At 26.2% G+C, this 27,404-nt stretch overlaps 2 protein-coding genes and 1 pseudogene across 2 annotated transcripts; 1 reads left to right on the top strand and 2 right to left on the bottom strand.

Moving 5' to 3' along the window:
* Positions 1-12,371, bottom strand: part of LOC100158779 — a 12,531-nt pseudogene extending 160 nt beyond the window's left edge.
* A 2,359-nt stretch (positions 12,372-14,730) lies between these two features.
* On the top strand, positions 14,731-17,658 carry LOC103308052 (condensin complex subunit 3-like). Its single transcript, XM_008180707.1, has 2 exons — positions 14,731-17,238; positions 17,326-17,658. The coding sequence occupies exons 1-2, from the start codon at positions 14,731-14,733 to the stop codon at positions 17,656-17,658; spliced, it is 2,841 nt and encodes a 946-aa protein (XP_008178929.1).
* Positions 17,659-25,703: 8,045 nt separating this feature from the next.
* Positions 25,704-26,136, bottom strand: LOC107882570 (membralin-like). Its single transcript, XM_029485778.1, has 2 exons — positions 25,996-26,136; positions 25,704-25,908 (listed from the first exon to the last, which is right to left on the bottom strand). The coding sequence occupies exons 1-2, from the start codon at positions 26,133-26,135 to the stop codon at positions 25,803-25,805; spliced, it is 246 nt and encodes an 81-aa protein (XP_029341638.1). The 5' UTR covers position 26,136; the 3' UTR covers positions 25,704-25,802.
* Positions 26,137-27,404: the final 1,268 nt, after the last annotated feature.

The raw sequence follows: 27,404 nt of genomic DNA, 5'->3' as shown, positions 1-27,404 counted from the left end.
ATACAAATCAATTTTAAACCTAACCGCCCCACATTTAAATTTGAAAATCTACAAAATATGTACATTGTTTCAAACTGTTTCGAAGACGACTGCAATGAAGATAAATAAACTACAGTACAAAAAAAAATATGTTATGTAACAGAATTCTATATCTTTATTACTTTTTTTAGATGATTAAAAATTAATTAAAAATACACATTTTTTGTTGTTAAATATTTCATGATTTTTAATACATATTTTGGCAAAAATAACAACATAAATATTTACATATTTTGACTTTTTTATTACATAAAAATCTGCGCCCTATTAATGAGCATTCTGTTGTGGTGAACACTTGTGTACCAAAATGGGTGTTAAATATTCCTACATTCGTAGCAAGAGTACATATAGTCAATTCGCCAACCAAATGTAATTTACAGTGATGAACATTTATTATTACACATTTATACCTTGAAGACATCTCTTAGAATCCCTACATTTGTGACAAGAGTACATATAGTCAAATCGCCACCCGAATGTAATTTAAGTTAAATGAGCTCTTACTACTATACTTATATTCTAAAAAATACTGCTATGTTCGTTTTCAAAGTGTAATTGTGCAATAATAATGTACTTAACGGGATTACGATATGATGATAGTCACAGAACGGCGTACAATAATGATGAATTAGCCATAAATCGGAGTTGTTGACTTGTTTACGAGTTAATCTGTCTGACTAGAATTTTTGTTGACAAACTGTAATTCACGACGTCTGTGCTAATATTTTTTTTTTAATGTTTGTACAGTTGAACATCTTGAAATTTTTTTGAAAAAGATACTTTTTCAAGTTGAGGCACATAATTTGGGTATTGATTTCACTTCTTTATTAAGCCCCAAATTCTATTTTTTCAACCGTGGCCCTTTTTGGCACAGAACTTTGAGATTGATTTCACATCTTTATTAACACCAAAGTTCTATCTTTTCTCTCAATCTCTTCAACTTACGCACAGAAAGCCTTTTTTACTTCCCCGAAGTAGTTTTTTTGAGGATATTATATACGTAAAAATGCATTTATGGTTTTATAAAATACGGTGTCATCTGGCGCCGCTGATAATTTATTATGTTGTTTTTCTTAAATATCTGAACGGAGAGGTGTTGAATATTGTTTATGTGTTGCACGTGTCATGTGTGTGTGTAAGAAGTGCGTATATATATATTTATGCGTACATTGTATGTATATATGTATTGAATAGCCCAACATTCCATATGGACCGTCGCCACTAGTTGTCTTGTGTTTTATTTTATTTTAGTTTTTTCTAGAAAATAGTAACTTGCAAACTATCGTAAATCGTGACGCACTCATGTGTTGTTTTAATTTTAACAGACATAATAGAACGAATTTATTTCTATGATCCGCGAGTATAATATGCGTGTAATTGGGTGTCGTTCAAAACCGGACACTTATCATTCATAACCGCACATTTTACACCGTTCAATATCGCACACATTTGATTGACAATTAAAAATTAAACATTTATCGATATTAATAAAATCGTCATAAAAATAATTTAATATAATAATTTAAATAATAAAATAAAAATAAAAATATTATAACTAACAATATTTTATAATCAATTCAATATAAGATAATCAGAAAAAATTAATTGTTTAATGAAAAAAAATGTTTGGACTGGAAGAAATATACATCCTATTGTTTTAATTAATATTCTATCAAAATTATTTTATTGCTATGAAACGATACTATAAATTAAAAATTATGGCTTTTTTATACATATATTCTTTGGATGTACGATTAAAGTTCCCTTTTCTTATAATTCGAAGTTTGGTTTCTGTAATCATTTTACTGTTGTTTTAACAGATCTATATCTATCAAATAAAAACAATACTGTGCGTATCTTTTCTGGAGAAACGAAAAATGTGCAGTATAGCAATCTGTGAAATGTGGGAAATCCCGAATGTTTCGTTTTAAAAAATGTATTTACAATATTAATTTTTAATATTTTATAATTATGATTAAATATGATCAACTGGTGTCTGGTTTAAGACGGTAATGTGTTATTAGATAAATGTGTGCGTTGTTGATAAATATCAGTGTGTGTGGTATTTAACGGTAAAATTTTGGGAAAACAGTATGGAATTGATGTATAAAAGTCAACGCATCCACATTAGAATGTAGTCTGCCAGCCTATTTAATTTATTTATTTCAGGAAAATCAATTAGGTAGGTACAATTAAATTATTAAAATACATTTTATACATTTTTACCAACGCACAAATTTTTTTTTTAAAACTATATGTTATTTTTCTTTATATTATACAACATATATATTTATATTTGATTTACAAAATATTTGTAAATATTTTTAATGGCAAAGAACCTAAAAAAAGAAATATAAAAAAACATTATTAACCATTACTTTGATCTATAAAGATCATAGACAGTCCCGAGTCTGTTAAAATATGGGAAGGAAAATGTTATTACATTGTAGTACTCACTTTCATAAACCTTTTTTTTATTTATTTATTTTTTTTGTGTCTGTCATCACCTATTAGGACAGTAAAAGTGCTTCAATTATCTTCAACAATATCTTTGATATGAAGTGAATCTTCATCTAGTTTTTAAAAGCGACGTGAAAAACAAAAGAAAAATTAAGGAAAAAATTACTAAATGTTTATATTAGCATTTTCTATACACGATAAAATTTTGAAATAATTGACTCTTTTTGAGCTGTTTACGGATATTGTCAGTTTTCAATTTTTTTAGTTTTTTTTTTCTATAAAATATATCAATTAAATTGTATTTGTTGGGTAAAAAAGCGTGAAAATTTAATGCAAGGCTTCTTATATATTGTTACAATAGAAGTTGAAAAATATTAAAAATACATATTCAACATTTTTCTTATAAGAATTTAAAGTTCAAATATTGACAAAATACGTAAAAATGACGAAAATTTTAAAATTATTTTGAGTTAGAATTTCATAAATAATTTTATTTTTAAATCCATGATTTTAAAATGTAATGCAAGATTCCTCATAAATTTGTCTACCCTTATTCTCGAAAAAAAATGTCTACAAGGAATTCAAATTAAATTTTTATGAGAGTTTGAAATTCATATTTTTATAACATTTGATATTCACTCAATTTCTCATGAAATGATTTTCTTATTTTGTTTTAATGAAATACGAAGACTGTAGATACTTGAAAATTTTACTGAATGTTTATATATTCATTTTCTATACACCATTCAATTTTGAAAATAATTTTAATCTTTTTGAGCTGTTAACAGACATTGTCAGTTTTCAATTTTTTTAGTTTTTTTTTTTTTATAAATATCAATAAAATTTTATTTGATGGCTAAAAAGTGTGAACATTTAATGCAAGGCTCCTGATATATTGTTACAACAGTAGTTGAAATATATTAAAAATACGAAGTCACAATTTTTTTTATAAGCATTTTAAGTTTGAATTTCGACAAAATTTATCAAATTTATATCTAACGATTGAAAGTTTAAAACAAGGTTCCACGTAAATAGGTTATATATAAATTACTTTGTTCACAATAATATCATCAAATATACTTATCGTAATATCATACGCTGACAAATCGTCTCTGCTCAGAATCTCTTTTCGTATACAATGATATGATATCATTGAATTCAAATTTAACACCATCTATTACAGTGACTCACTTGTAACTTACTTTACAGCAGAGTGACATCCACTTTCCCACCTTTTTATGTTTGATTTATAACTTGCCCATCTCTTAAAATTAAGCCACACGAAGGCTTTTATAATATTATAACGATCAATGATCTTTAACAATACATTTCAGAGGTGTACCTACATAAATATTTTACTAAATATAATATACAAAAACATGTTTGGGTTATCACTCCCAGTGGAGAGGTCCCGGCATTGGTAATAATTAGGACAGAGGACTTGTAGCATTCGCATATTTTTTTTTGCACAGTAACAAAAATATTAGAGTTCGAAACAAATATGTTTTATGCTTCTACAAAGCTAGCTCTAAAAATGTATTGTGCATATAAATGCATATTTTGCGATTTTTGATTTTGAGTGCATATTTCTTTCATTTTATACTTTTAGATGCATATTTTAAATAATTTATCGTTTTATCAATATTTTTTAGTCAACGTTTTTATTAATTTATTTTTACAAGCAAAATAACCTATAATTACAAGGTGGGGATCGTGGGTAACAGCCACATGTTATTATTTCGAACACGAATAAATATAAACCACCATAAAAGTAATTGAAGACGTTTTTTTTAAAATTGAATCAAGCCCCCGGTACAGTGGGAAAAATGATTCAATAAAAGATCAATATTTTAGAGAAAAATAAAGGTTAACAAATATTGGCTCAAATTTCAAAAATCAGCTAAGTGGATGTCGCTCTGCTGTATAGTAGATTACAAGTGGGTAATTGTATATTGGTTGTATTAGACTTGAATTCAATGATATAATATCATTGTATAAGAAAAACGATTCTGAGCGGAGACGGTTTGTCAGTCTAGATATTTTATATTTTGTTATTATTTATTTTATCAAGTAAGTTGAATTAATATTAAAATATTATAATTTTTTATTTGTTTCTATGGTGATAAACAAAGCGTTAGAAATTAAAATCCAATTTTTAGCTTTTTTTCGTAATTTTCCGGTGGTTTTTCCCGTGGGTTGTGGCATTAAATAACTGTTGAGAAAATCAAAAAATAACCTCTCTAAAGTACCATCTTGATCCAATTTGCTAAAAGATAAAGTATTATATGTGGAAATCGAAGCACTCCTTCTGGTAGAAATTTTGTATACAGGATATAAAAATAAAAAAAAATAAAAAATAAACACCATTGTAAAAACAATAGCTTCCTCACTCCGCTCAGAATCTAAAATTTTATCTGGAGAAGAAACTTCAATAAGAAAAATTCTTATTTTTTGTTCAAATTATTCATTTTAAAATACATATTTTGTATATTTAAGTGCATATTTGGTGATTTTTTAGAGCTACAAATCCTCTGCCCTAGTAATAACACCATTAAAATTAAACTAAAGTAAAAATATTTATTATATTTTATAATAAACATTGGTGATGAATGGCTGGAGACAAAGCTCCATTGGGTTACTTTTTAGGAATATATATATATATGGAGATGCTTCAACCCTCTCCTCAGAATTGTTGGGCTATAATATAGAGCCACTGAGTAATATACATTATATATTATGCATACAACAATAACCGTCGATAATGGCCGTATAGGTAAGTAAACAATTTATTTTAATTACTACTTACCTATGTGGTTTTTTTAAAAATAATAATCTACTTGTAAATTGCAATTTGTATGGTTTATATTTTAATGGAATTACTTACTTATTATAATAATTGGTATTTGGTATGTTAAATATGTCATCTTTAGTCTTCACGTTACTTGAAACCTCTTACTTAATAAAATATATAAATAAAATATGTAATATCTGTCCATTATAATAATATGCAATTAGATAATGATTAAACTTTTATTAATTATGATTTCAAGATGTTGAGATTTATTAATAGAAACACTAGTAACTTATAAATATTAATGTATTTAAAACATTATTTTTCAGTTTTCTCTCTGGTCAGATTTCATTTTGAGCTTGGATCAATAGACTGATCACCAAACTATTTTTAATATATTAATCTCGTTGAAAATATTCAACATATGTTTTAAAATTAGTAGGTATGTTGTAATTATTCTTTACTTTACTTAAAAAAAAAATATGGCGTTGGACTTTTTAACAGGTGGCCACCAAATAATTAGGTATGGACAGCCTGCCTACACACGACAACCACCACTGCATGTATTACATGCAATAGGTTCATATTATTATGTCCTAATGTAATTTCAAATACAAATAATATAGGAAAATAGTTTCCTATGAAATGTAATTTCTTATTGCCTTAATTGTATATTATTTGTAATTCTTTAAATTAATTTTGTTATTCTTTAAATATTATATCAACCTTTTATAATTTTATATCTCTATAGTATTAATATATTTAGTATTTACTATCAGTAAGTATTATTAAAAATGGGTTTATTTGAAAAATACAGAAGACAATATTGTCAATGTCTGATTGACTAAGTTAACAGTTTAGCATTACTTGATCAATCAATCAATGTTTTAATAGTTAATTAAGTTAAATAGATGTTCATTGACATGAAAACAATATTAATAATATTATATAATTGTCTTTATAAAGTTATATATATAGTTTTTACTTATTAATAACTATTAACTACTTCCAAGGACCTGATATATCTATATTTCCAATGCATATATAACAGAAAGCCAGTGAGCTGTGCTGGTTATCAGAGAAAGTAAAAGGAACAGAAAATGTAAATGAGTATAGAGTATAATATTCTAGAACAGTGGTGTCAAACCTTTTTTTACAGCGGGCCAAAATTGAGATACGCTTTGGCATTGCGCGCCAACATTTTTAGAGGAATAGATCGGTTAAGAAATTGAAAAATACCTATATAGGATTTATTTAGAAAAATGAATGTTTGTTTATTTACTTTTTTTATTTTATACAGAGTTTTTATATAAGTTAGTGTTAGTAGGTACTTAGTATATAGGTTATAAAGGTATAAATGACTATTATAAGCTGTTAGGAATGTTATGAATAACACCAATAGAAAAAAAAATAATTAATTTAATTTAATTAATTCAATAAATTAAAAACAAAAAAAATTAATGATAGAACATTAATTAGCTTGGTGGGCCAGTGAAAAACCCTCGGCGTGCCCACGGGCCATTGGTTGGAGACCCCAGCTCTAGAATTTTGGAATGTTTGGGTGAAGTATTAAAAACGTTATCCAATCTATCAGTCAGATGGATATATCAAGTAGACAGACTATTTAAATGTAATGAATAATTGTCTGCAACAATTGTGTATTCATAAAAAATAATTCAAGCCCTCCAAAACATAAAAATGATCTAGTGAATGACTATATTATGTAGTAATATTTACATCAATATCCAGTGATTCATTTTACCCTTAGTAGAAAGGTAGAACGGTAAAGAAGATACACATTTAAAAATTGGTGAAAAGAAATATATTAAAAAAATCATTTCCCACAATTTACTAAGTCTAATCTTAATATTTAGTTACTACTAGTCTTTAGTATAAGGAAACTCATTTTTAAAGTATAAATTATTATATAATAAATAGAATAAATGCAACTTATTAAAGTTTAAATCAAAATGTTATTGATAGAATATAATTAATGAAATGGATAAATGTAGTAAAAAAGTTATGAATACTATTTTCTAAATAATTTTTATTGCATTGATTTAAACAATAAATCTTAATTAAAATTCAACTTCACTATTATTTGTTTTTGATATCTTTAATTTTTGTAGTCTTTGAATTGTCTCGATACTGAATTTACCATGAACATTGTTGTCTTTCGTGCGAATGTAGAATATTAATATTTAATTAATTAAAGAAATTAATTTAAAAGTTACTATGAAGTTAATTAACAAAGATACAAACTTAGAATGAAATTATATTGAGCCAATTGTGCATTGCGAATTTTTTTATTCAAAGTATCACTGTGATAAACATCTATATCACACAAAGTCCAGCCTCGTATATTTCTTATTTGACCTATTTATAAGATTTAAATTACATTAATACAATAAATTATAATGCCAGGAACCAAATAAAAGTTGCTTTTTGTGAATATTCGTCAAATTCAGGCCCGACAGGTATTACAACAGCTTGTCTAGGTGAAAACCAAAATGGCCATTTTCCAGCAAACGATTCAGTTAAAATAGCTATCATTTTTTCTACTGAACCAAATATAGCACTATGTATGATTACTGAGCGTTTCTTTTCTCCTGATTCACTACAGCAAAATGTATGAATTGTAAAATTATCTTTGGATAATTTATAAATTAACTGTTGGCATTTGCTAACATTAAGTTAAGATTTTAAATTAAATACCTGATAAAGTTTAAATTAAACCGAATTGGGAGCTAGAAATCAAGTTGTATGGTAGCACATTGATGTTGGCGTTTTAAAGCATTCCAAATAGTTATATCAATTTTTGGTTCGTTGAAAGCACCATCTACTAGATTTAATGTCCATGGTTTACAAAATAAATTTAAGCTATCAGCTAATTGCTATTAAAATGTGTAAAGAAAAATTAAAATAAATAATTTATGTAAGCCAAATAAATTACTAAGTACATTATATTAGAAATGTTGAAATCTACTTTGTATAAATAAAATGTTAACTTTTAACCTTTTCAGCATTTTCCAACATTTCTAACTCCCCTAAATACTTTTCAGGTCTTGCAGATAAATGAAGTTGGAATGTAAATCCAAATACAGTATATACATGACGTAAAAAGTCTAATGAACTCATCATTTCTTGACCAATCTTGATCAAATAATAATAAATTAATATAATTGAATATTCCATGTAATTTGATTTTGTCTAACTTGTCCAGTAGTACAAAATATGTGAGCATCGTCTTACTGAAAACGTCGAACATGTGTTAATCCTGTTAAAGCCCCTGATAACTTATTACGCTGAAGTACACCAAAGTCTGCCATTCTAAGTGGCAGTTCTCTCCATGATCAATTTAAATGATCAAACATTAAAATGTAAACAATTGTATAATATTTTACATTTTAACAGATTATTTTTTGTTCTTCATTACAACAGCAAAATTGGACTTATTATTTAATTAATAAAATTAAAAAAAAATCTTTTAATGTATTTACCAATGGACAGCACAATTCATTGGTTTCAGAACATATGTTTCTTTCCTAACATCAAATGAAAACATGTTTTCCTGGAAATAAAATTATTAACATTTACAATTAACAATTATAAACTAAGCAAAATATGAGATATGTTAAGTGTACCATAAAGTTCTCAGTTCAAGTAAAATGTTTTTAAGCAAATAAAATATTTTTTTTGAATATATAAAGACAAAGTTATAGTGAATATATTATATAAGTTAATGATTTTTACTTATCTTTGCACATAATATTATAAGAGTTATGCCCAGAAGCAAAAAAGATCTTTAAACATTTAACGGACTGTTAGCCATTTAATGTCTTGCTAAACAAATTTGTTCTTTAGATATTTAAGAGTCCATTAAATAAGAGTCTATCACACAATATCAGATTATTCAATTTTAAAGACTGTTAAAATATGTTACCAGTAATTAATTAGTTATTACATATAACTGATTATAATTTTATCAATAACAATTAACCATAACAACCTTACTATATGAACTCAGCTGTTAATAAGTATAATTTAAATAAATGTGTTTTGAAATGTAACATTGATTTAACAAACCATTAGCTAATCATTTGTTAGTTATTTAATGATTGACTTTTATGCAATTGGACATAATACAAATAAAATTGAATGATTTAATCATTTATTTAATCCTCTTTTCTCCCTCAAAGAAAGGCTGAAAAGAAACTAGGTTAACTTACTGCATAATGTGTCCAATGACCAGATTTTTGCCATAACCTAACATTATAAATATTCGGCGATACTACTTTTTGGAATCCACTTTTTCTGTATTCACTTTTAATGAACTCAATTAAAGTAAGTATTATATATATGCGCACCTTTTGATTGTGCAGAAACAAGATCCTGGACTAAATTCATGGAAGATAAATAGTTCTTGTTCCTAATATCATATAATTACAAATACAATTAGTTTCTATTCACTTAACTTTATTACAATCATAATAATAATACAGACTCTTCCAATTTTACGATGGACTCTTCCAGCAGCTTCTTCTTGGAATTTTTCCTATTCTTTCATTTGCTCATTGTCCAAAAATGGAATACCATAGACACATTGCAATGTTTTAGCCATGTAATTTCCTTCGCAATGAGTAGCGGAATTTTGCAAAAAAAATATATCGGGCAAATGAAAAATATGTTATTTCTATAGTAATACAATAAGCATTTATATACAATATACATTCATAAAAAAAAAGGTCATATTTACTTTGATAACTTTAAATGCTTTGACTTTGCCTGTGTGACGAATATGTGGTCCCCTGCATAAATCAATTAATGGCCCATATTGATAAACAGTAGTTGTTGATGTTGTAACTTTTTCGTTAAGGATTCTCACTTTAAATTCATTGTACTAAATAACACCACACTAAAAATAAGTAAAACCGTAAATTTTTTTAATTATAGTGAATTATTTAATTTTTTTTCTTTGGTATAATTCAAGATGAACCATACCGATGGTAATTTTAAATATAATTGTTATAAGAATGATATTTTATTTTTTTTATAATATAGATATTATAATAATTATGCACTTATTAATAAATGCAAATTATAATGTTTATGAACATTATAGCGTTTTATTTATTTTAATGAGTTTTCTAGGGTGAATTAAATGGCATACTTAGTTGGCTTCAATATTCCGATATATATATATATATAATACATTTTAATATCTAAATTAAGTTTGTTCATTTTTATACAATTAAAATTAAACTAGAGTAAAAATATTTATTTTGTTTATTATTTTTTTATAATGAACATCGGTGATGAATGGCTGAGGACAAAGCTCCATTAGATTACTTTTTAGGAGGCTTCAGCCCTCTCCTCAAAATTGTTAGGCTATAATTGAGCTATTGGGTAAAATACATTATACATGCATATAGTGATAACCATCAATAATGGCAGTATAGGTAAGTAAAGAATTTCTTTTAAAAACTATTAAAAAAAAATAAACTACTTGTAAATTTTAATTTGTATGATTTATATTTTAATGGAATTACATACTTATTATAATAATTGATATTTGTAATGTTAAATATTACATCAGTCTTCACTTTACTTGAAACCTATTACTTCATTATACTATTATGCATTTTTTTTAATCCAATTAATATTTAATAAAACACATAATATCCACTTCAATATTTCAATATATATATATATAAAATATATTTTAATATCTAAATTAAGTTTGGTCATTTTTTTTTATTAAGTATATAAGTATACATTTATAAATATATTATTTACTGACTAATTATTCATAATTGATATATTATTTACTATCTTACAAATTAATCTATTACATGAGATTTATTAAACAAATATAAAAATGTTTACTTAGAGAATTTACTGAAATTTAAATATATTTTAAGTTAATTTTAATGAACTATTTATTTAAAAATAATAAAGATTTATTCTATATACAGTGTGTTCACCAGTTTAGGGAACACTGAGTTTCTCAGCCAGATTATTTTGGAACAAATCAATTTTTTTTTTTAAAGCTGATGGTATATAAATACACATTTATAGATGCACTTAAAAATTTTTATTACTTTGGTATGCTCATGCGCAGTAAAAACTTATTTATTTTAATAGCAATACTTATTTTCAACACCATATTCGGATAGACTTTTTTTAAAAAGTTATTTTGATGAATCAACTATGGTTCTAAATTGAAAATTGACTGATTAAGAGCCATGTCAATATGAATAAATAATACATTTTTTATTATTTTTAAAAATGTATAAAATCATTTATAATCAATTCTTTTTGGTTACTTTTTGAATAATTGTACTATTTTTCTTTATAAGTGTAGTAAACAAGACTAACATAATATGGTTTCAAAATTATTTATTAAAAATAGATTTGGTACATTAGTGGATAACAGTTGTTTTTTAATTACACAATTAATTAAATATATTGTTCAAAGTTTGCTTCGTAATTGTCGATGCATAATTGAAAACGTTTTCAGTTTTCCCAATTTCAGTCTTCCCTAAATTGGTGATAGTATATTAGCATATATTGGTATTAAAAACCAATATATCAATAAACATATTTTGAATATTACCTTGAACATTTCCCGTAGATCTTCTTTACTAACTTCAATCCGTTCAAACGGTTGTTTATCCTTAACAATTTGTTTGACAAGATTTTCCATAACAGGAAAATCAAAGTTTGATACCTAATAAACACTTGTAATTTATAAAAAATACATACTTATGCTAGAGGCCAGAGGTGTATATTATAAAATTAAATACATATTAATATATTGATGATTTATAATAAAAGATAATTACTCCTTTGTTCTCAATAAACATATCATAGTAAAATCCCCCTTCAATTGGTGGACCATAGCACCATATCCACCATATATTCTCAGCCTCACATATGAGCAGATGATTACCAAAATACTTTTTGAGCCTCTTTGTTATCAATTTTAAGGAACTGCAATTATGAATCTTTTTCCAATGGTGTATCCAAATCCCAAAGCTCTCCATTAACCTTAGAAATTACTGTATTATAAGGTCCTTGACTGTACACATATTTAAAAATTAAATTATAAGTACAAAACACATATTTATATAAAAAAATTAGTTTTGATTACAACCCTAATGCCTTTGCTACATCAAATGGCATAGATTTCCAAGCCTTAGCATTAGTGGTTTTTCCATCAGGAAATGTTACAGTTATAGGTTCCAGTCTTATTGGCTAGTTCATTATTATATTGCTCTTTAAGCTTATCCCAAAGCTTCAAACAATCCTAAAATAAATAAAAATATGACAAAGTATGTATAATATAGGTAATATAATTGTATATAATTGTTTAAAAGAACCTATTTTTATTTTTATTAAAAAATATTTGGTCTTTTGTAACTAAATTTTAAACCAGAATATTTGTATAATATGTAGTTTTAAACATTGTAGTTTGAAAAAAAATGGTTTCCTATATACTTAGGTATCTAATGAAAATATAATTCAAATTTGTTTTAAAAATGTGCATACCAGAAAGGTACTTGTTTGTTCTTGCCCCACCACCAAGCCTTACACAATTTATCATCCCACGACTATGCCATATGGTAACTTCAGCAGTCTTTACCTAATTTAAAATCTAAAATCTCGATATCTTTATGATATTTTACTTTTAGGCAAGTCCAGTATGTAAACTATTTATGGAAAAAGGTAAATGTCACTTATAAGTTATAATATTTTAATCGTGTTACTGTGTTCTTTTGATATTTAAGAGTCCGTTAAATAAGAGTCTATCACACAATATCAGATTGTTCAATTTTAAAGACTGTTAAAATATGTTAGCAGTAATTAATTAGTTATTACACATAACTGATTATAATTTTATCAATAACAATTAACAATAACAACCTTACTATATGAACTCAAAGACAATTTATGATAGTTAGGCATATTTAAATTGTAACGGTGTTATATTTTTTAATGCTGATCCACTAGTTCTCTTAAGAAAACTAAACAAGTTTTCAACCACATCCTGTTTCGTATTTCCAGTTTTTATCATCTTTTTGTTGTGTATTTTGCAAGTCAAACCAGTCATTGAAAGTTGGAATACTTCTAAAGAATAAAAATGTCAAGAAAGTAATAATAAAATGAATTCATTAAAATATATTTATTGTAACTTAACCAATAATATTATATTCCATAGACAGTTATTGATTTCGTCATACTATTTGAAAAAACTTGGACAGCTAATTGAACATTCTTTTAAATGCTTACTTATCAGGAAAATGATCTGTAGCTAATTTGATAAGACGAGGGACATCAAAACATCAGCAAAAACACAATATTATAATATATTTTTTTGAAGTTTTTGGTTGTGGAAATCATGTTTGTTTCGTGGATTTGCATACACCATAACCCAATCTCTAGTAATATTACTCTTTAAGCTGTGAGTTGTGACCCAATGTTAGTCGGATCCATATCGGTGATGACTGCTACTACATTACAACCAATTATCGTGTACATTTTCTTTGATAGGGGTACTTTTAAATAATTTCACAGAAATTGGAGAACCTATCGAAATGATAAAATATTGGCCGTTGCGTAGGCTCAACGTCACTGCGATTTCCATAGGCTCATAGCGAGCACCACAGCCATGAGTCATTGTTGGATTGTCGTCGCGTAGGTACCAAATGTCGAATATCGTCCGACGTGTTATCACTTATCAGCGACCATTTTTGATCTACAGCCTGTGGTACGTGCACAATTTCAGACAGTAATACCACAGAATAGAAAAAGCACTCGCTGAGGCTCCTGAGCACTCAAAAATCTATTCAATTTGTTGGAATAACAAAAATATAAAATTTTTTCTGTCTAGTCTCGCTGATTTTGCTAATTTTTTACTTGCATTTACAACTTACAAGTTTATTAGGCTAAAGTTAATTGCCCTTGTTCGGAATAACGGTCTTGCAAGAAACAAAGAATAACGGCATTACCTTTCAACCGGCAGCACTGAGATTGCAACAGGTGTTGCAAACCTGTGCCCCATAAGAACCAATGTTAGCTCAAAAGGCGCCCCTTCTGGTTATTCTGTGCCCGAATACAATAATACGGGAACATGATGATTGTGCATAATTTACATTGTTGTACGATTCAGTTTTGTGATAATTTTGAGTTTACTAATTTACTATTTAGTGTTGTTAACGATTCAATGATGTGTCGATTTTTATTGTAATTTTTTCTATATAAGTGAATATTCAGAATACTAAAATACATAGTGAGTACTGAGTAAAATATTTCTACTTTTGACTGTTTATTTTGTGAAACGATAATTAAATGTTCCATTAGTGTAGACTGTAGAAGTATAATATTCATACGTTGAGTACTAACTTATATGCATAGTACCAATATTTAAAATTCAAAAAATGGCCTCAAAGAAATCATTTATCAAATTGTTTGAGAAGGCAGGCGAAGTTGGTCCACAGCCAAATTTGCTGAAAATTCTTAAAGACAAATTTATTGATAAGAATTGGGAAGAATTTTGTGCACCGTTCATGGATTCAACTATGTCTGTTATAGTTTCACAAACCCCCATCCAATGTGTAACAGTCAACAATATGATTAAGTTTGCTGCTAATGGTTTATCTATATTATCTGAACACTCGACCAAGGACGAACGCAGTGGTTGGTATTTGATATCCGAGTTTTTCCAATTGTTTCGTAAGTATGGGAATTCCAACGATAAAGCTATCAGATGGAGGTTTTGTCTATTTCTTAACCACTTGTTGAATCACATGACTGAAGGAACAGTATTATCTGTAGAACTATGTGACGTTGCAACAATGTTGTTGTTGGACCGCTTGCAAGACAAGAAACCAGATGTTCGAGCACAAGCTGTTCTTGCTCTAAGTCTGTTGCAAAATCCAGACAATCCTAAAATATGTCCCATTGTTAAACAATTCATATTCCATATGACTCGTGATTCTAGTGCTGAAGTTAGGACAGTTATTGTTAAAAAAATCGCAATGTTTAACAATGTTATTGATGAAATGTTGAAAAACACATTATTTGATGTTAGTGATAATGTCAGAAGAGAAGCTTTCAATCGTTTCTTGGAATATCCATTTTCAAGGTTTTCATCCAAGCAAAGACAAACAATATTGGAAATAGGGTTGGAAGATAAAAATGAATCTATTATATCATTAGTGAAAAAACGGTTTTTGGAGAGCTGGTTAGATAAGTGTAATAATGATTTTGTAGTGTTATTGAACAATTTGGGAGTGGAAAATGAAATTGTATGCGAAAAAGCTCTGAATATAATATTTGAGACCTATTATGATAGTCAGGTTTTGGATTTTATAAATGAATATTTAAATTCAGACTCACGAATGATTGCACTTGATAAATTAAGTGTAGAAAAAATTTTTCTTTGGAAATGCATAGCCAAATATTTAACTACCGAGAAAAAAATTGAATTAGCTCGCAACCAAGGACATGTTGAAGACTATTACCTTGATATTTTATTACCAGATTTGACAAAGTTTTCTGATTATATACGCGACTATTATTTTAATACTACGGATACTAATGAATTTATACTTATACAGTTGTTGGAAATGACTAGTGTATTTCCAATAGATGATGTCGGGGCAGAAAGTCTAAACAAACTTTGCTTAGATTTAATAATGGATGATCAATTGTCTGTAAAGCCAATAAAATCTGTGGCAGTATTGTTTGGTTTGACTTTCAAAAATGGTAAAGACCTTTTAAATTATGTTAAACAAATCTTAAATAAATTTCAAACAATAACAATTGATATCTACCCTTTACTTGATAAAGTTGGTACTCAAGAATTGTTAGAATATCAAGTTAAATCACTAACTGATAAAATTGAAGATTTATTGAAAAATGAATCCCCAAATACAATGGAAATACAAGAGTTAATATTTGAAAAGAAGAAATTAAAAAAACAGTATAAAAAAATAAATGTATTGCCAGAAGAAAAGATATTAGTAGATATGGCTGTGAAAAATGTACTTAAGGTCTTTGAACTGGTTTTTCAAGTTCAACAATTACCAAAAGTTGGTATTGAACTTTCCCTATTAACAGATATTGTTCAGAATATTATTGTTGGATACTTGGAATGCTCTAAGGTTAACATACGAATGGAAGCAATTCGCTCTCTTTCACCATACTTATTGGTAAATAATGTTCCTGCAGCCAAAGTACACATGATTACTTTATGTAATGAAATAGCAAAACCTATGACTGATAAGCACTTGTTATTCAAAATAATGTTTGAATTGCTTATGCGTTATGACCTCAAAACTTTTGATATAAATGATGACTTGGACACAGGTGAAGAATATGAAGACGACTTTTGTGTTAACAATATTTTACCATTATTAGTTAACTGTATTGATTATGATGTCGATGATAGTAGTTTTAAGTCAGTGATTGTAAAAGGTTTTTGCAACTTATTGATATTTAAAAAAGTTAAATCCATCAGTTTACTATCTAAACTTTTGTTACTATGGTTTATTCGTTTATCACGAGAAACATTCAGTATATGCAATCATTTGGTGAAATTCTTTACATCTTATGTGTTTTACATTGATTCAAGTAGTAGTGCATTGGCCATGTGCTATGTTCCAGTGTTAAAAGAGATCAATGAATACAATTTAGCGGATACGTTGGGTATCAAAATGTATGAAGTGAACTCAACTTTAATGAACCTCACTCGAGGACTCATGTACAAGAATGAAAAAAAGGCTATTAATGCTCATGGTGAACTGGCATGTTACATACTTGATTATATACTAGACGAAAACCAGCCCTACACAGCTATGTTAGTAGATACTCTGTACAAGTTAGAAATTGATTTTGATAACAATGACGAATTTGTAAACACAATTGGCTCAAAATTGTTGCTTGTGATCAAATATTTAAAACATTCAAATGACAGAAACAGTTCAAAATATTTAAAAAAAATTAAAAAAAAATTTGATCCAGTTCTACAGAAAAAGGAATCTTTTTTGATAAAAATCAATGAAAAGAAAGTTGATACCACTGAAAAGGAAGTTGATGTCACTGAAAAGGAACTTGATTCCACGGAAATGGATAAAGGGCAGACTCAAACACCTTCGACCGTTAACGAAGAACCGGTCATGATGGAAGTTCATGAAGATTTGTTTACAGAAGAAAATGTAATAAACTTGAGTAGTGATGATGAAGACAACGGCATAGAAGGATTTCAGAGTACAAAACTGAATGAAATGAAACGTTTGTCAGAAGTTTTCAAAAGAAGTTTCAACGGAATAAAATATGAATTAACTTCAGATGATAGCGATTAATTTAATTAATTAATTATTTTATTGTTTAATATTAATTGTATTTAATGTCATTAATTTTGTTAGTTTCAATTTTAATTTTATAAAATTAATTTGCTTATTAGTTTATTTATTATTTTTAATTATTAATTAATTAATAATGTATTGATAATAGCAACAATACTTTTAAAATATAATCAGACTATTTGTTTAACTATCAATATGATGTATGAATTTCCTATCCAACTATTTTTAACACAATATCCACCTTCATACATGGTTTAGCTGCTGCTAACCTTACAAGCCATAAATGTTTATAGATAATATTATATTTTTATACTTATAACTTTTAAGGATCTGATTTGTCAGTTTTATCCAACTATCGTATTTAGCTGAGTTTGTACCATGCTGGATGAGCTTTTAATTGGTTATCAATGAGAACTAGAACTGGCTGAATTTTAGTATCAAAGAACACACAGTTGGGTAAAAAGTTTGAAAACCACTATATTAGGAGCATTAGTAAGATATATAAAATCTGTAATGCCATGGTAATATATAGTAAGTATAATATAATATAATAATAACTAATGAAAATAAAAATGGTATAACTAAGAAACAACATTTTCATCACAAGTAAAGGAGAACTTAGGCTGTGCAATATCGTTTTTATTTTTTGATATCAATTATACGAACAAAGTTCTAATTGTTTCAAAATCTATTATATTTATTTTTATCAAACTTAATAACTTTTTTTGTATAACTACTTAAGAACTTTGTAGTGAGTTCAAAAAATAATAAAAACATATTTTTCTTTTTAGAAAATCATTACATAGTTAAAGTGAATAAAATCATTAAGTGGGCAAGTTAAAATTAAAGTAGTTAAATGCCACTTATACTCCAGAGTCCTGTAACTTCAGATATTATAAAAATATTTTATATTGATAAAGTTTTTCCTAATGTTTTAATATTAATCGACATAGGCGTTTTAAAACATTTTCGTTTTGTAGTACCAATTGGTAATGGTAAGCTTGTTGCCATAGCAATAGTTCATGAAATTATTTAATTGTTTTCTTTGTTTTTTTTAATTGTACTAGATTTTAATAATTTTGTTTGCTTGTATTTATTAAGAATTTTAATTTTAAATTTTATCATGTAATAATGAATATATAACCTACCGTTTAAATTTAAAGTTACATATTATGTCAAGACAAATAAAGCTCACAAATAGATTGAGAATAAAGCTCCAGTTGTTCATGAATAAATTAAAAAGTTCCCTTTCCAATCATTCTACAAAATGAAATGATACGAAATACATAACTATAACCAAGCCTGGATTAAGATAATTTAAAAATAAAATATAAAAATAATCAGAATACTGGTGACCTACAAATAAATATATATCAGATAAAATATTTTTTTTTACTCTTTAGGACCTAAATTATAGGTATATCATAATTAACTATTTAAATAATTTTTAAAAAATGCAAGAGTTTGAACAATGGACATAATTATAAATATTATTGTATATACGTGTTCAATATTCTAGGTAATATTCAAAAGTAATTACAATTGATTTTAGTTTCATTGTTTATATTTTAATTTGAGATAGGTACTATGATCTGTAAAAATTCCGTTTATAATTGGTTTATCAAGAGAAAAAACTGGAACAGAATTTAAAAGAACCGTTTTTAGACCCGGAACCTTTAAAATATTAAGAATCGGAAACGAAATCGAAACTTTTATTTTAATAAATAAAGTACCGGAAAATAACTGGAATTTTTAGATTAAATAAGTTCTTTTAGGTTCAAATAAATAACTAAATACATTTTATTTGTCATAATTTAATGGTATAACTGTTTTGTGTATAAACTATGTATGATCAAATGAGTATTCTAATATTTCTCATACTATTAATGAAACCTACATTCCGGATAGATATTTAAAACTACTATAATTTTTGGTACCTAAATTACCATGAGCCGGTACCGAAATTATTTGGAAACAATATCTTTATTTTTATCAAAAAACCAGAACCGAACCGGGAACAGTTATTTTATTTTTGAAAACCCCGTACTGGAACCGATACTGATAAATTTAAAAGATTCCAGTCCCTGGTACCTAAATATCTTCAGTACATTATGTGCCATGTGTATTATAAGATCATTGTATATTATATACAAAATTATATGATTCTGAGCAAAGATAGACTGTCAGCTTAAGCTTAGTATTACTATGTATATTTTATGATATGATATTGCTATTAAAATTGTTTCTTCGCTGTAAACGTTGAATTTTGAAAGGTTATTTTGTATTTTTGTGTATAAAATATAAATTATACATTAAAAATTGCAAGTACCAACCCACTAATAATTTTTAATTACAACAAAATAACTAAAATTGTTATTCTTATCGTTAAAATATCTAATTTTGTCCAATACTAATCAGTATATTTGAATAAAATATTTTTAACAACAAAATGTATAACATTGTTGCATATTTATTATTTATTATACTATTATAATTTGATAATACAGTATAATATTCAAATATTTTTTTACCAACAAAAAAATCTTATAATACATATTATATTTGTAATACACTCAACACTAAATTTGTATATGTCGATTTTTTAAAATTGACCATTGATGTGCTATTTTATTTATATCTCATTGGTCAACAATATCTTTCTCTACTTCTAATATAACTAAAGAGTTTAATCTCTCATCAGCAATTGTTGACCTAAGATGACGTGTTTTAATCAATTTTAGTTTGCTAAAAGATCGTTAATCTGATGCAACTGTTACAGGAGAAGTCAATGCCAAATGACAAATTTGGTTAGCACATGTTAAAATATGCTTTACTTCTTCTGCTTTTCCCATTTAAGAATTTAACAAATTTATCAAATCTTCTTATCACAATAGATTTTTTGTTAAATTTAAATTACCTTTGCCAAAAATTTTCAAACAATATTTGATCCCTATTTGCATGGCAATAAATTATGTACATACTGTTATACATTTAAACTTATATATTATATCAGTAGCAGCACGTGGGTTATTATTGAATGTGAAAAAACAGATTCGAATGTGCACATTAATTCCATTACAATTAATCATAATTGGTATAATATCTAACATAAATTTATATAGTGACAAACATTTTTCATTAGTTTAGTATGTACATTTATTATATTTTTCTTGTTTTTTTTTTTTTTTTTTATGTAAATGAAAAAGAAGAATTGTTTAGCAGTACCACTAAGACGAATTCTATTAGAGGTGTATTGGGAATGGACTCAATACTCCATTCAACAATTACCAATTTATCTTTTATCGATGACCATAAAGGTATCTATGTTATATGAATTGTCAAATGAGCTTGAATAGGATTTGTCAATGAAAATGAATAAATTTTTTTTGATCTTTATCTTTTAGTAAAATTGAATGAGAATTACATTGTTGAATATTCATTGCATGAGGAGTATTTGATTTTGTCGCCCAGTGCCCGAAATCGGTCTGGCATTCCTGTAATGATAGTAGCCCTAGATCTTACTCATAATAAGTGTTATGGCGATTCAGTGAGTCAGTTTTACTTGAAGTATTTCCTTGACTACGATCACTTCATGTTGTGGTATGTTAACTCAATTTCTGGAAACAAATTTCATCATTCAATTAATAAACATTATTTCACAGTCATAAAGCTTGAAAATATAATACATGGTTTGCCATAAGTTGTTCTTTTAGAAATTTAAAATCTAAAAATAAATTAACACAATTTTTTTAGACATTAGAAGTTAATATTAGGATAAAATTAAATAGGTATATAAATAAATTTTAGTTATTTTATTGTAATTTAAAAACATAATTTTTTTGGACTTTCAAGTGTATTGTTGTATTTTATGTATTCAATGCAATTCGTTAAACATATTTTAAGATAATTTTGTACTATTGCCTATATTTTATACTATGAATCTATTCACTCGGTTCTATGGCAAGTATAGGTACTCTGTTCTATACTCAAAAGTTAATAACAATAAGATATAAATAATATGTTAATATACTTTTATTAGCTGACCCAGAAATGCTTCGCTATTGCCATATTTCTGGGTCACTGTATTGGATGGTGTTATATTTGAATTTCAACTAAATAAGAAAATTGCTACATGAGAAATCGAGTGAATATCCAATGTTGTAAAAATTTGATCTTCAAACGCTCATAAAAATTTAATTTAATTTGTTTGTGGACATTTTGTTTGTTTTGATAAAGGTAGAAAAACTTATGAGAAATCTTGCATTAGATTTTAAAATCTTAGATTTAAATAGAAAATTTTTTATGAATTCTAACTCAAAATAATTTTCGAAAATTGTACGTATTTTGTCAATATTTGAACTTTAAATGCTTACATAAAAAAAAAATGTGACTATGGATTTTCAATATTTTTCATCTGTCTTTGAAACATTATATTATGAGCTTTCTATTCAATTTTAAAGTTTTTTTTTGATATTTATAGAATAAAAACGTAAAAAAAATTAGAAATTGAAGATGTTCGTAAACAGCTTAAAATAAGTGAAAATATTTTGAAAATTCTATGGTGTATAGAAAATGTTCATATATTTACAGTAGGTAATTTGTTTTAGAGTTACACCAAAAATCAAAATCGATATTGCGTATAAATTCCTCGAATTCCTATTTTTCCTTAATTTTTCTTTTGTTTTTCGCGGCGCCTTTGAAAACTACTGGAAAACTTTTGACTCCTCATAGTACCAACTAGATTCACTTTTATATCAGAAAAGATTCTGTTGAGGAAAATCCAAGCACTTGATTGTCCCAAAAGGTGATGAAAGACAAAAAAAAAATAAATAACATACATCATTGTAAAATCAATACATTCATCGCTCCGATCACAGTCTAAAATTAATAAATAAAAAAACATAATTTGAACAACTTTTTAGACAAGTAATAATATGTTTTATTTAAGTTCCATACGTCGTTTAGCGAAAAATGAAAAATATGATAGAAATAAGATAGAACTTTTGCGAATAGGGAATCTACGGGTCCTACGAAATGTTTGGAACGTTTTTTTGCTCTCCTGAAAAGTTGTCATTTTGGTGTTAAGTGATTTATGAATTAGGTTGATGATATGATAAGTCGGTATTATCAAAGAAGAAACCAGTAACCATAGTTGAAACTTGAAGCTGTCTTATCAATATAATATAATATAATATATTATTATATTATTGTCGATTTTAATATTATTAAATATTTACTATTTTCAAATAGCATACCAGTATACCATTATTGAACATAATATTATTATTAATATTTAAATATATATTATCAAAAATTGGTAGGTATTAATGTATAAGATCTTGGGGAGGCGAAAATTCTCGCAGCGGAGACAGCTGCCTCTCTTGCCTCCCCCGTGCGCATGCTTATGACCATAGACTCTTGAAATGTTTACCAAATATTTATAATAGCATTTTCCATAAATGGTTAAATTTACGAATAATTTGGACTCTTTTTGAGCTAGTCATCTATGCATTTTTTGAATTTTGTTATTTTTTTTTAAAATTATTCACGATAAAAACTTTTTCACTTGGTAAAAATACTTGAAATTTTCTCCGAAATATGTTAAAATGACCATTTTACATTTTTCCACAGATGGTAATATTTTCAAACAATTTTGATTCCTTGAAAAAAATTTTCACTTGGTTAAAAAGTTTGAAAATGTAATGCTAGATTCCTCTTTCATTAATAAAATATCAAAATACTAAAGATACGTGTATTTAATTACTTTTATAAGTGTTTAAAGTTCAAATTTTGATGAAATTTATCAAAATCTCAAAAATTTTCAAACAATTTTTCAGTTCAAAATTCATTAAAGTTTTGCCTTTAATAGCTAACATTCGAAATAATAATATATTATTATAATTTGTATGATATAAATAACACACAAAGTTATTATTATTATTAATATTACAATTATTACCCACAAAGTTTTCTACCTTAAGCCAAAAAAAAAAAAGTTTGACGGAAAGTAATATTATTTTTTTATGAGCATTTGAATTTTAAATATTTACGATATTGGATTTTCATAAGTAAATTTTTGATATTTTTTTGCAATTCAAAACTAATAACCGTAGATAATTGAAATTTTCTTCGAAATATGTTAAAATGATCGTTTTCCATTTTACCACAAATGGTAATATTTTCAAACAATTTTGACTCTTGATGACCTATTTGAAGCCATAAGAAATTTTTAAAATTTAAAATTATTTTTAGTTAAAAATTCATAAAAGTTTTTCTACCTATAACAAACAAAAAAATTTTATTTAAACGGAACATTAATTTTTTTGAATGTTTGACATTATAATTTTTATTACCTATATATGTCCATCAGTAAATTATTGAATACCCATTTATCGATTTTTGATATATTGTAGTATTTCTAAAACAAATAACCGTAGACTCTTGAAATGTTCATAAAATATTTATACTAGCATATTCCATGTCATGAAACTCTAACTCTAAACTTCATGGTTTGAATTAATTGCTTAATGTAATAAATTTATTACCTATGTTGTTCATTATTATTTTTAATAACTTTTTTTTTTTAAATATAATTTAACAACATTCTAAATCTCTAAAATAATATATATATATATATATATTATTTTTGTGCGTTGTAAAAAAATAAGCTTTCTGCAGTTCTCAGTTACTCAAATGATTTTTATTATTGCGTTTTTGTTGCATAATTGTCTGACAGAGTAAACGAACTGGTGTTTAGACTCTAGACTTGTCCTCCATTTCAACAAGTTTAATATCGCGTGTTATACTAGCATACTGATGGTACCTAATCAAATTAGAAAAATGCTCGGTACATGCATACTTTTATTATGTGTCTTACATTGTACAGTTATAACTAGTAAAATATTTGTAATTATACTTGCATGAAAATATTTAATTATCACCGGGCCTGTGAGTTTAACGCATATTCGCATGTTTTTGTAACCTACTTTGGTTTTGTTTTTTTTAAATCAATATCCTTTTCGAGTTATTATGGTTATTCTATTTTAAATTGCATGCATAATTATAAATATTAACAGGATTTTGATTGTGAAAGATATTTGGAATATTATTGTGTATTGAAATTAAAAATTTAGTAATTACTTTGAGTAAATTCAAAATTGGATATTCTTTCAAATATTTTTGTAAATTGCTTAATGGGTATCATATTTTTCATAATTTATAGTTCTAGATAAATTGGTGATTGCAAAAGCCAACAACGATTTTATTTTTGAGTTGTGAATTTAAGTTGATTTCCATATAATATATATAAATGTATGTAATATGTATATATAAATATTATATTGTATTACGTATTTAATTTCTTAAGATAAATTATTTTTATGGTCTTGAACAGCCGATGTTTGGATAGACTTGAATTCATTTAAGTATGTTGCAAATAGTTTGGTAGATGAAAACGTAAACAATCTATTGTTATATATTTGTGAAGCAAATTTTGGTCATAAAAATTTGAAAAAACTTGCTGAATGTTTAATGTGTGTACCAGTTTCAACGGCCACTGCGGAGCGCTCTTTCAGTACAATGAATAGGATTATGAACAAAATAAGAAATAGAATGGGACAAGAAACTTTGCAATCCTGCATGAAAATTAGCACAGAAGGACCCTCGGAACTCGATGAAGATATTGTAAATGAAGTAATTGATTTGTATGCACGTCAAAAGCAGCGCCGGATTCGTTTAATTTAATTTAATAAACATAATAAATATTAAAATGTATATGACTTAAGCTCATATTGGTGTATTATTAATAATATAGTATAATGTATAAGTAATGTATGTATAGTAAATGTGTGCTATATTTTTTTTTCCATATAATTAATCAAAATTAGATTATTAATAAATTATGTATTCTTAGAAAAAAAATAATACCTTAATAACTTAAATTATTAAGTATCAATCTGATACCAATAAATTGAGCTTAAAATAATATTTTTACTTCTCTTAATTATTTACTTCTAAGACATATTAAAATTGAAAATTTACGATATCCCCCCGGGATAGAAGGTCTGAAATAAACACTGACACCTTCGTGAAATTACTGTTTAAAATAAGAGTTCTTTTGTTATGCTATACATAATAAACAATCATTTTATACTCACAAATACAAGCATTATTAAGAATGATACTAAATACCTCGTTCTATACATTGAAATATTGCCCAAATTGTAATTTTCCCCCGAAATTACATATCTGAAATATTAAACAATAATTAGTATCTACATGATAGTTATAAATTAAAACTATTTACAACAAACCTCTTTGAGAGTAAGTCTTTACCTTATAAATCCTTTGTTTCCAGAAATTGAGTTAACAAACCACAATATGAAGTGATCGTAGTCAAGGAAATACTTCAAGTAAAACTGACTCAGTGAATCACCATAACACTTGTTATGAGTAAGATCTAGGGTTACTATCATTACAGGAATGCCAGACCGATTTCGGACAATAGGCGACAAAATCAAATACTCCTCATGCAATGAATATTCAACAATGTAATTCTCATTCAATTTTACTAAAAAATAAAGATCAAAAATAATTTATTCATTTTCATTGACAAATCCTATTCAAGCTCATTTGACAATTCATATAACATAGATACCTTTATGGTCATCGATAAAAGATAAATTGGTAATTGTTGAATGGAGTATTGAGACGATTCCCAATACACCTCTAATAAAATTATTTGAATACTGAAAAAGATTAATATATTTTTATTTTATTTCCATGTGTATAAAAAAGGCTTTAAATTGAATATTACAAGTACCTTAGTAGAACGAAATTGTGTTAAGTCTTTTACTATCGACAAATTGGATTTACTGGTGTTTTGACGATTCGCCTCAGTTGTACTGCTAAACAATTCTTATTTTTCATTTGCATGAAAAAAAAAAGAAACAAGAAAATTATAATAAATGTACATACTAAACTAATGAAAAATGTTTGTCACTATATAAATATATGTTAGATAGTATACAAATTATGAATAATTGTAATGGAATTGATGTGCACATTCGAGTCTGTGCACATAAGTAATTAAATGGTTTTCAGCAAATTATTTTGGACATCCCCGCAAGCGTGTCAACATTGCAACTTATTTTTACTCACACTTATTTATTATATACCGATTATCAAGTGATAATGTTGGTCGATCTTTATCGTAAATTCAAAACAAAAATGGTGTAAATGTTTTAAAGATAATTAATATAATATTATTAATTTATATTCTATTGTTCGTTCTTTGTCATTATATTTTTACTTGTGAATTTAATATATATATAAAGTATATACGTATACAAATATAAATAACATAATAAATAACTAAAATTTGTCAACAATTATTTTTGGTGGAGGTTATTATTTGGATGTGCATTACTTCATTAGTAACTGATGAGCTGCTACCGATATAATATATAAGTATAAATGTATAAAAGTATGTATGTAATTTATTGCCATGCAAATAGGGATCAAATATTGTTTGAAAATTATGGGCAAAGTTAATTTAAATTTAACAAAAAATCTAATGTGATAATATGATTTGATAATATAAAGTATAAAGACATCAGAAGTAAATTGTATTTATTTGCTTTTTTTGCTGACATAAATTTAACCATAAACTGCCAAAAACACTTAATCACTATGGCACCGACAAAAATATGTACTAGGTATGTAATAAAAATTCTTATTTTAGG

The sequence above is a fragment of the Acyrthosiphon pisum genome, chromosome X, assembly GCF_005508785.2.
Source record: "Acyrthosiphon pisum isolate AL4f chromosome X, pea_aphid_22Mar2018_4r6ur, whole genome shotgun sequence".
In the NCBI taxonomy this organism is placed as follows: Eukaryota; Metazoa; Arthropoda; class Insecta; order Hemiptera; family Aphididae; genus Acyrthosiphon; species Acyrthosiphon pisum.
Note: the sequence above shows the minus strand (reverse complement) of the source record. Positions and strands in the feature narration are given on the sequence as shown.

Bases quoted from the DNA above. Each gene is read 5' to 3' on its own strand.
- LOC103308052 (XM_008180707.1), top strand. From the start codon at position 14,731: ATGGCCTCAAAGAAATCATTTATCAAATTGTTTGAGAAGGCAGGCGAA. The intron at 17,239-17,325 runs GTGATCAAATAT...CCAGTTCTACAG, and splicing joins TTGGCTCAAAATTGTTGCTT to AAAAAGGAATCTTTTTTGAT.
- LOC107882570 (XM_029485778.1), bottom strand. From the start codon at position 26,135: ATGATAGTAACCCTAGATCTTACTCATAACAAGTGTTATGGTGATTCA. The intron at 25,909-25,995 runs GTAAAGACTTAC...TTAATATTTCAG, and splicing joins GGAAACAAAGGATTTATAAG to ATATGTAATTTCGGGGGAAA.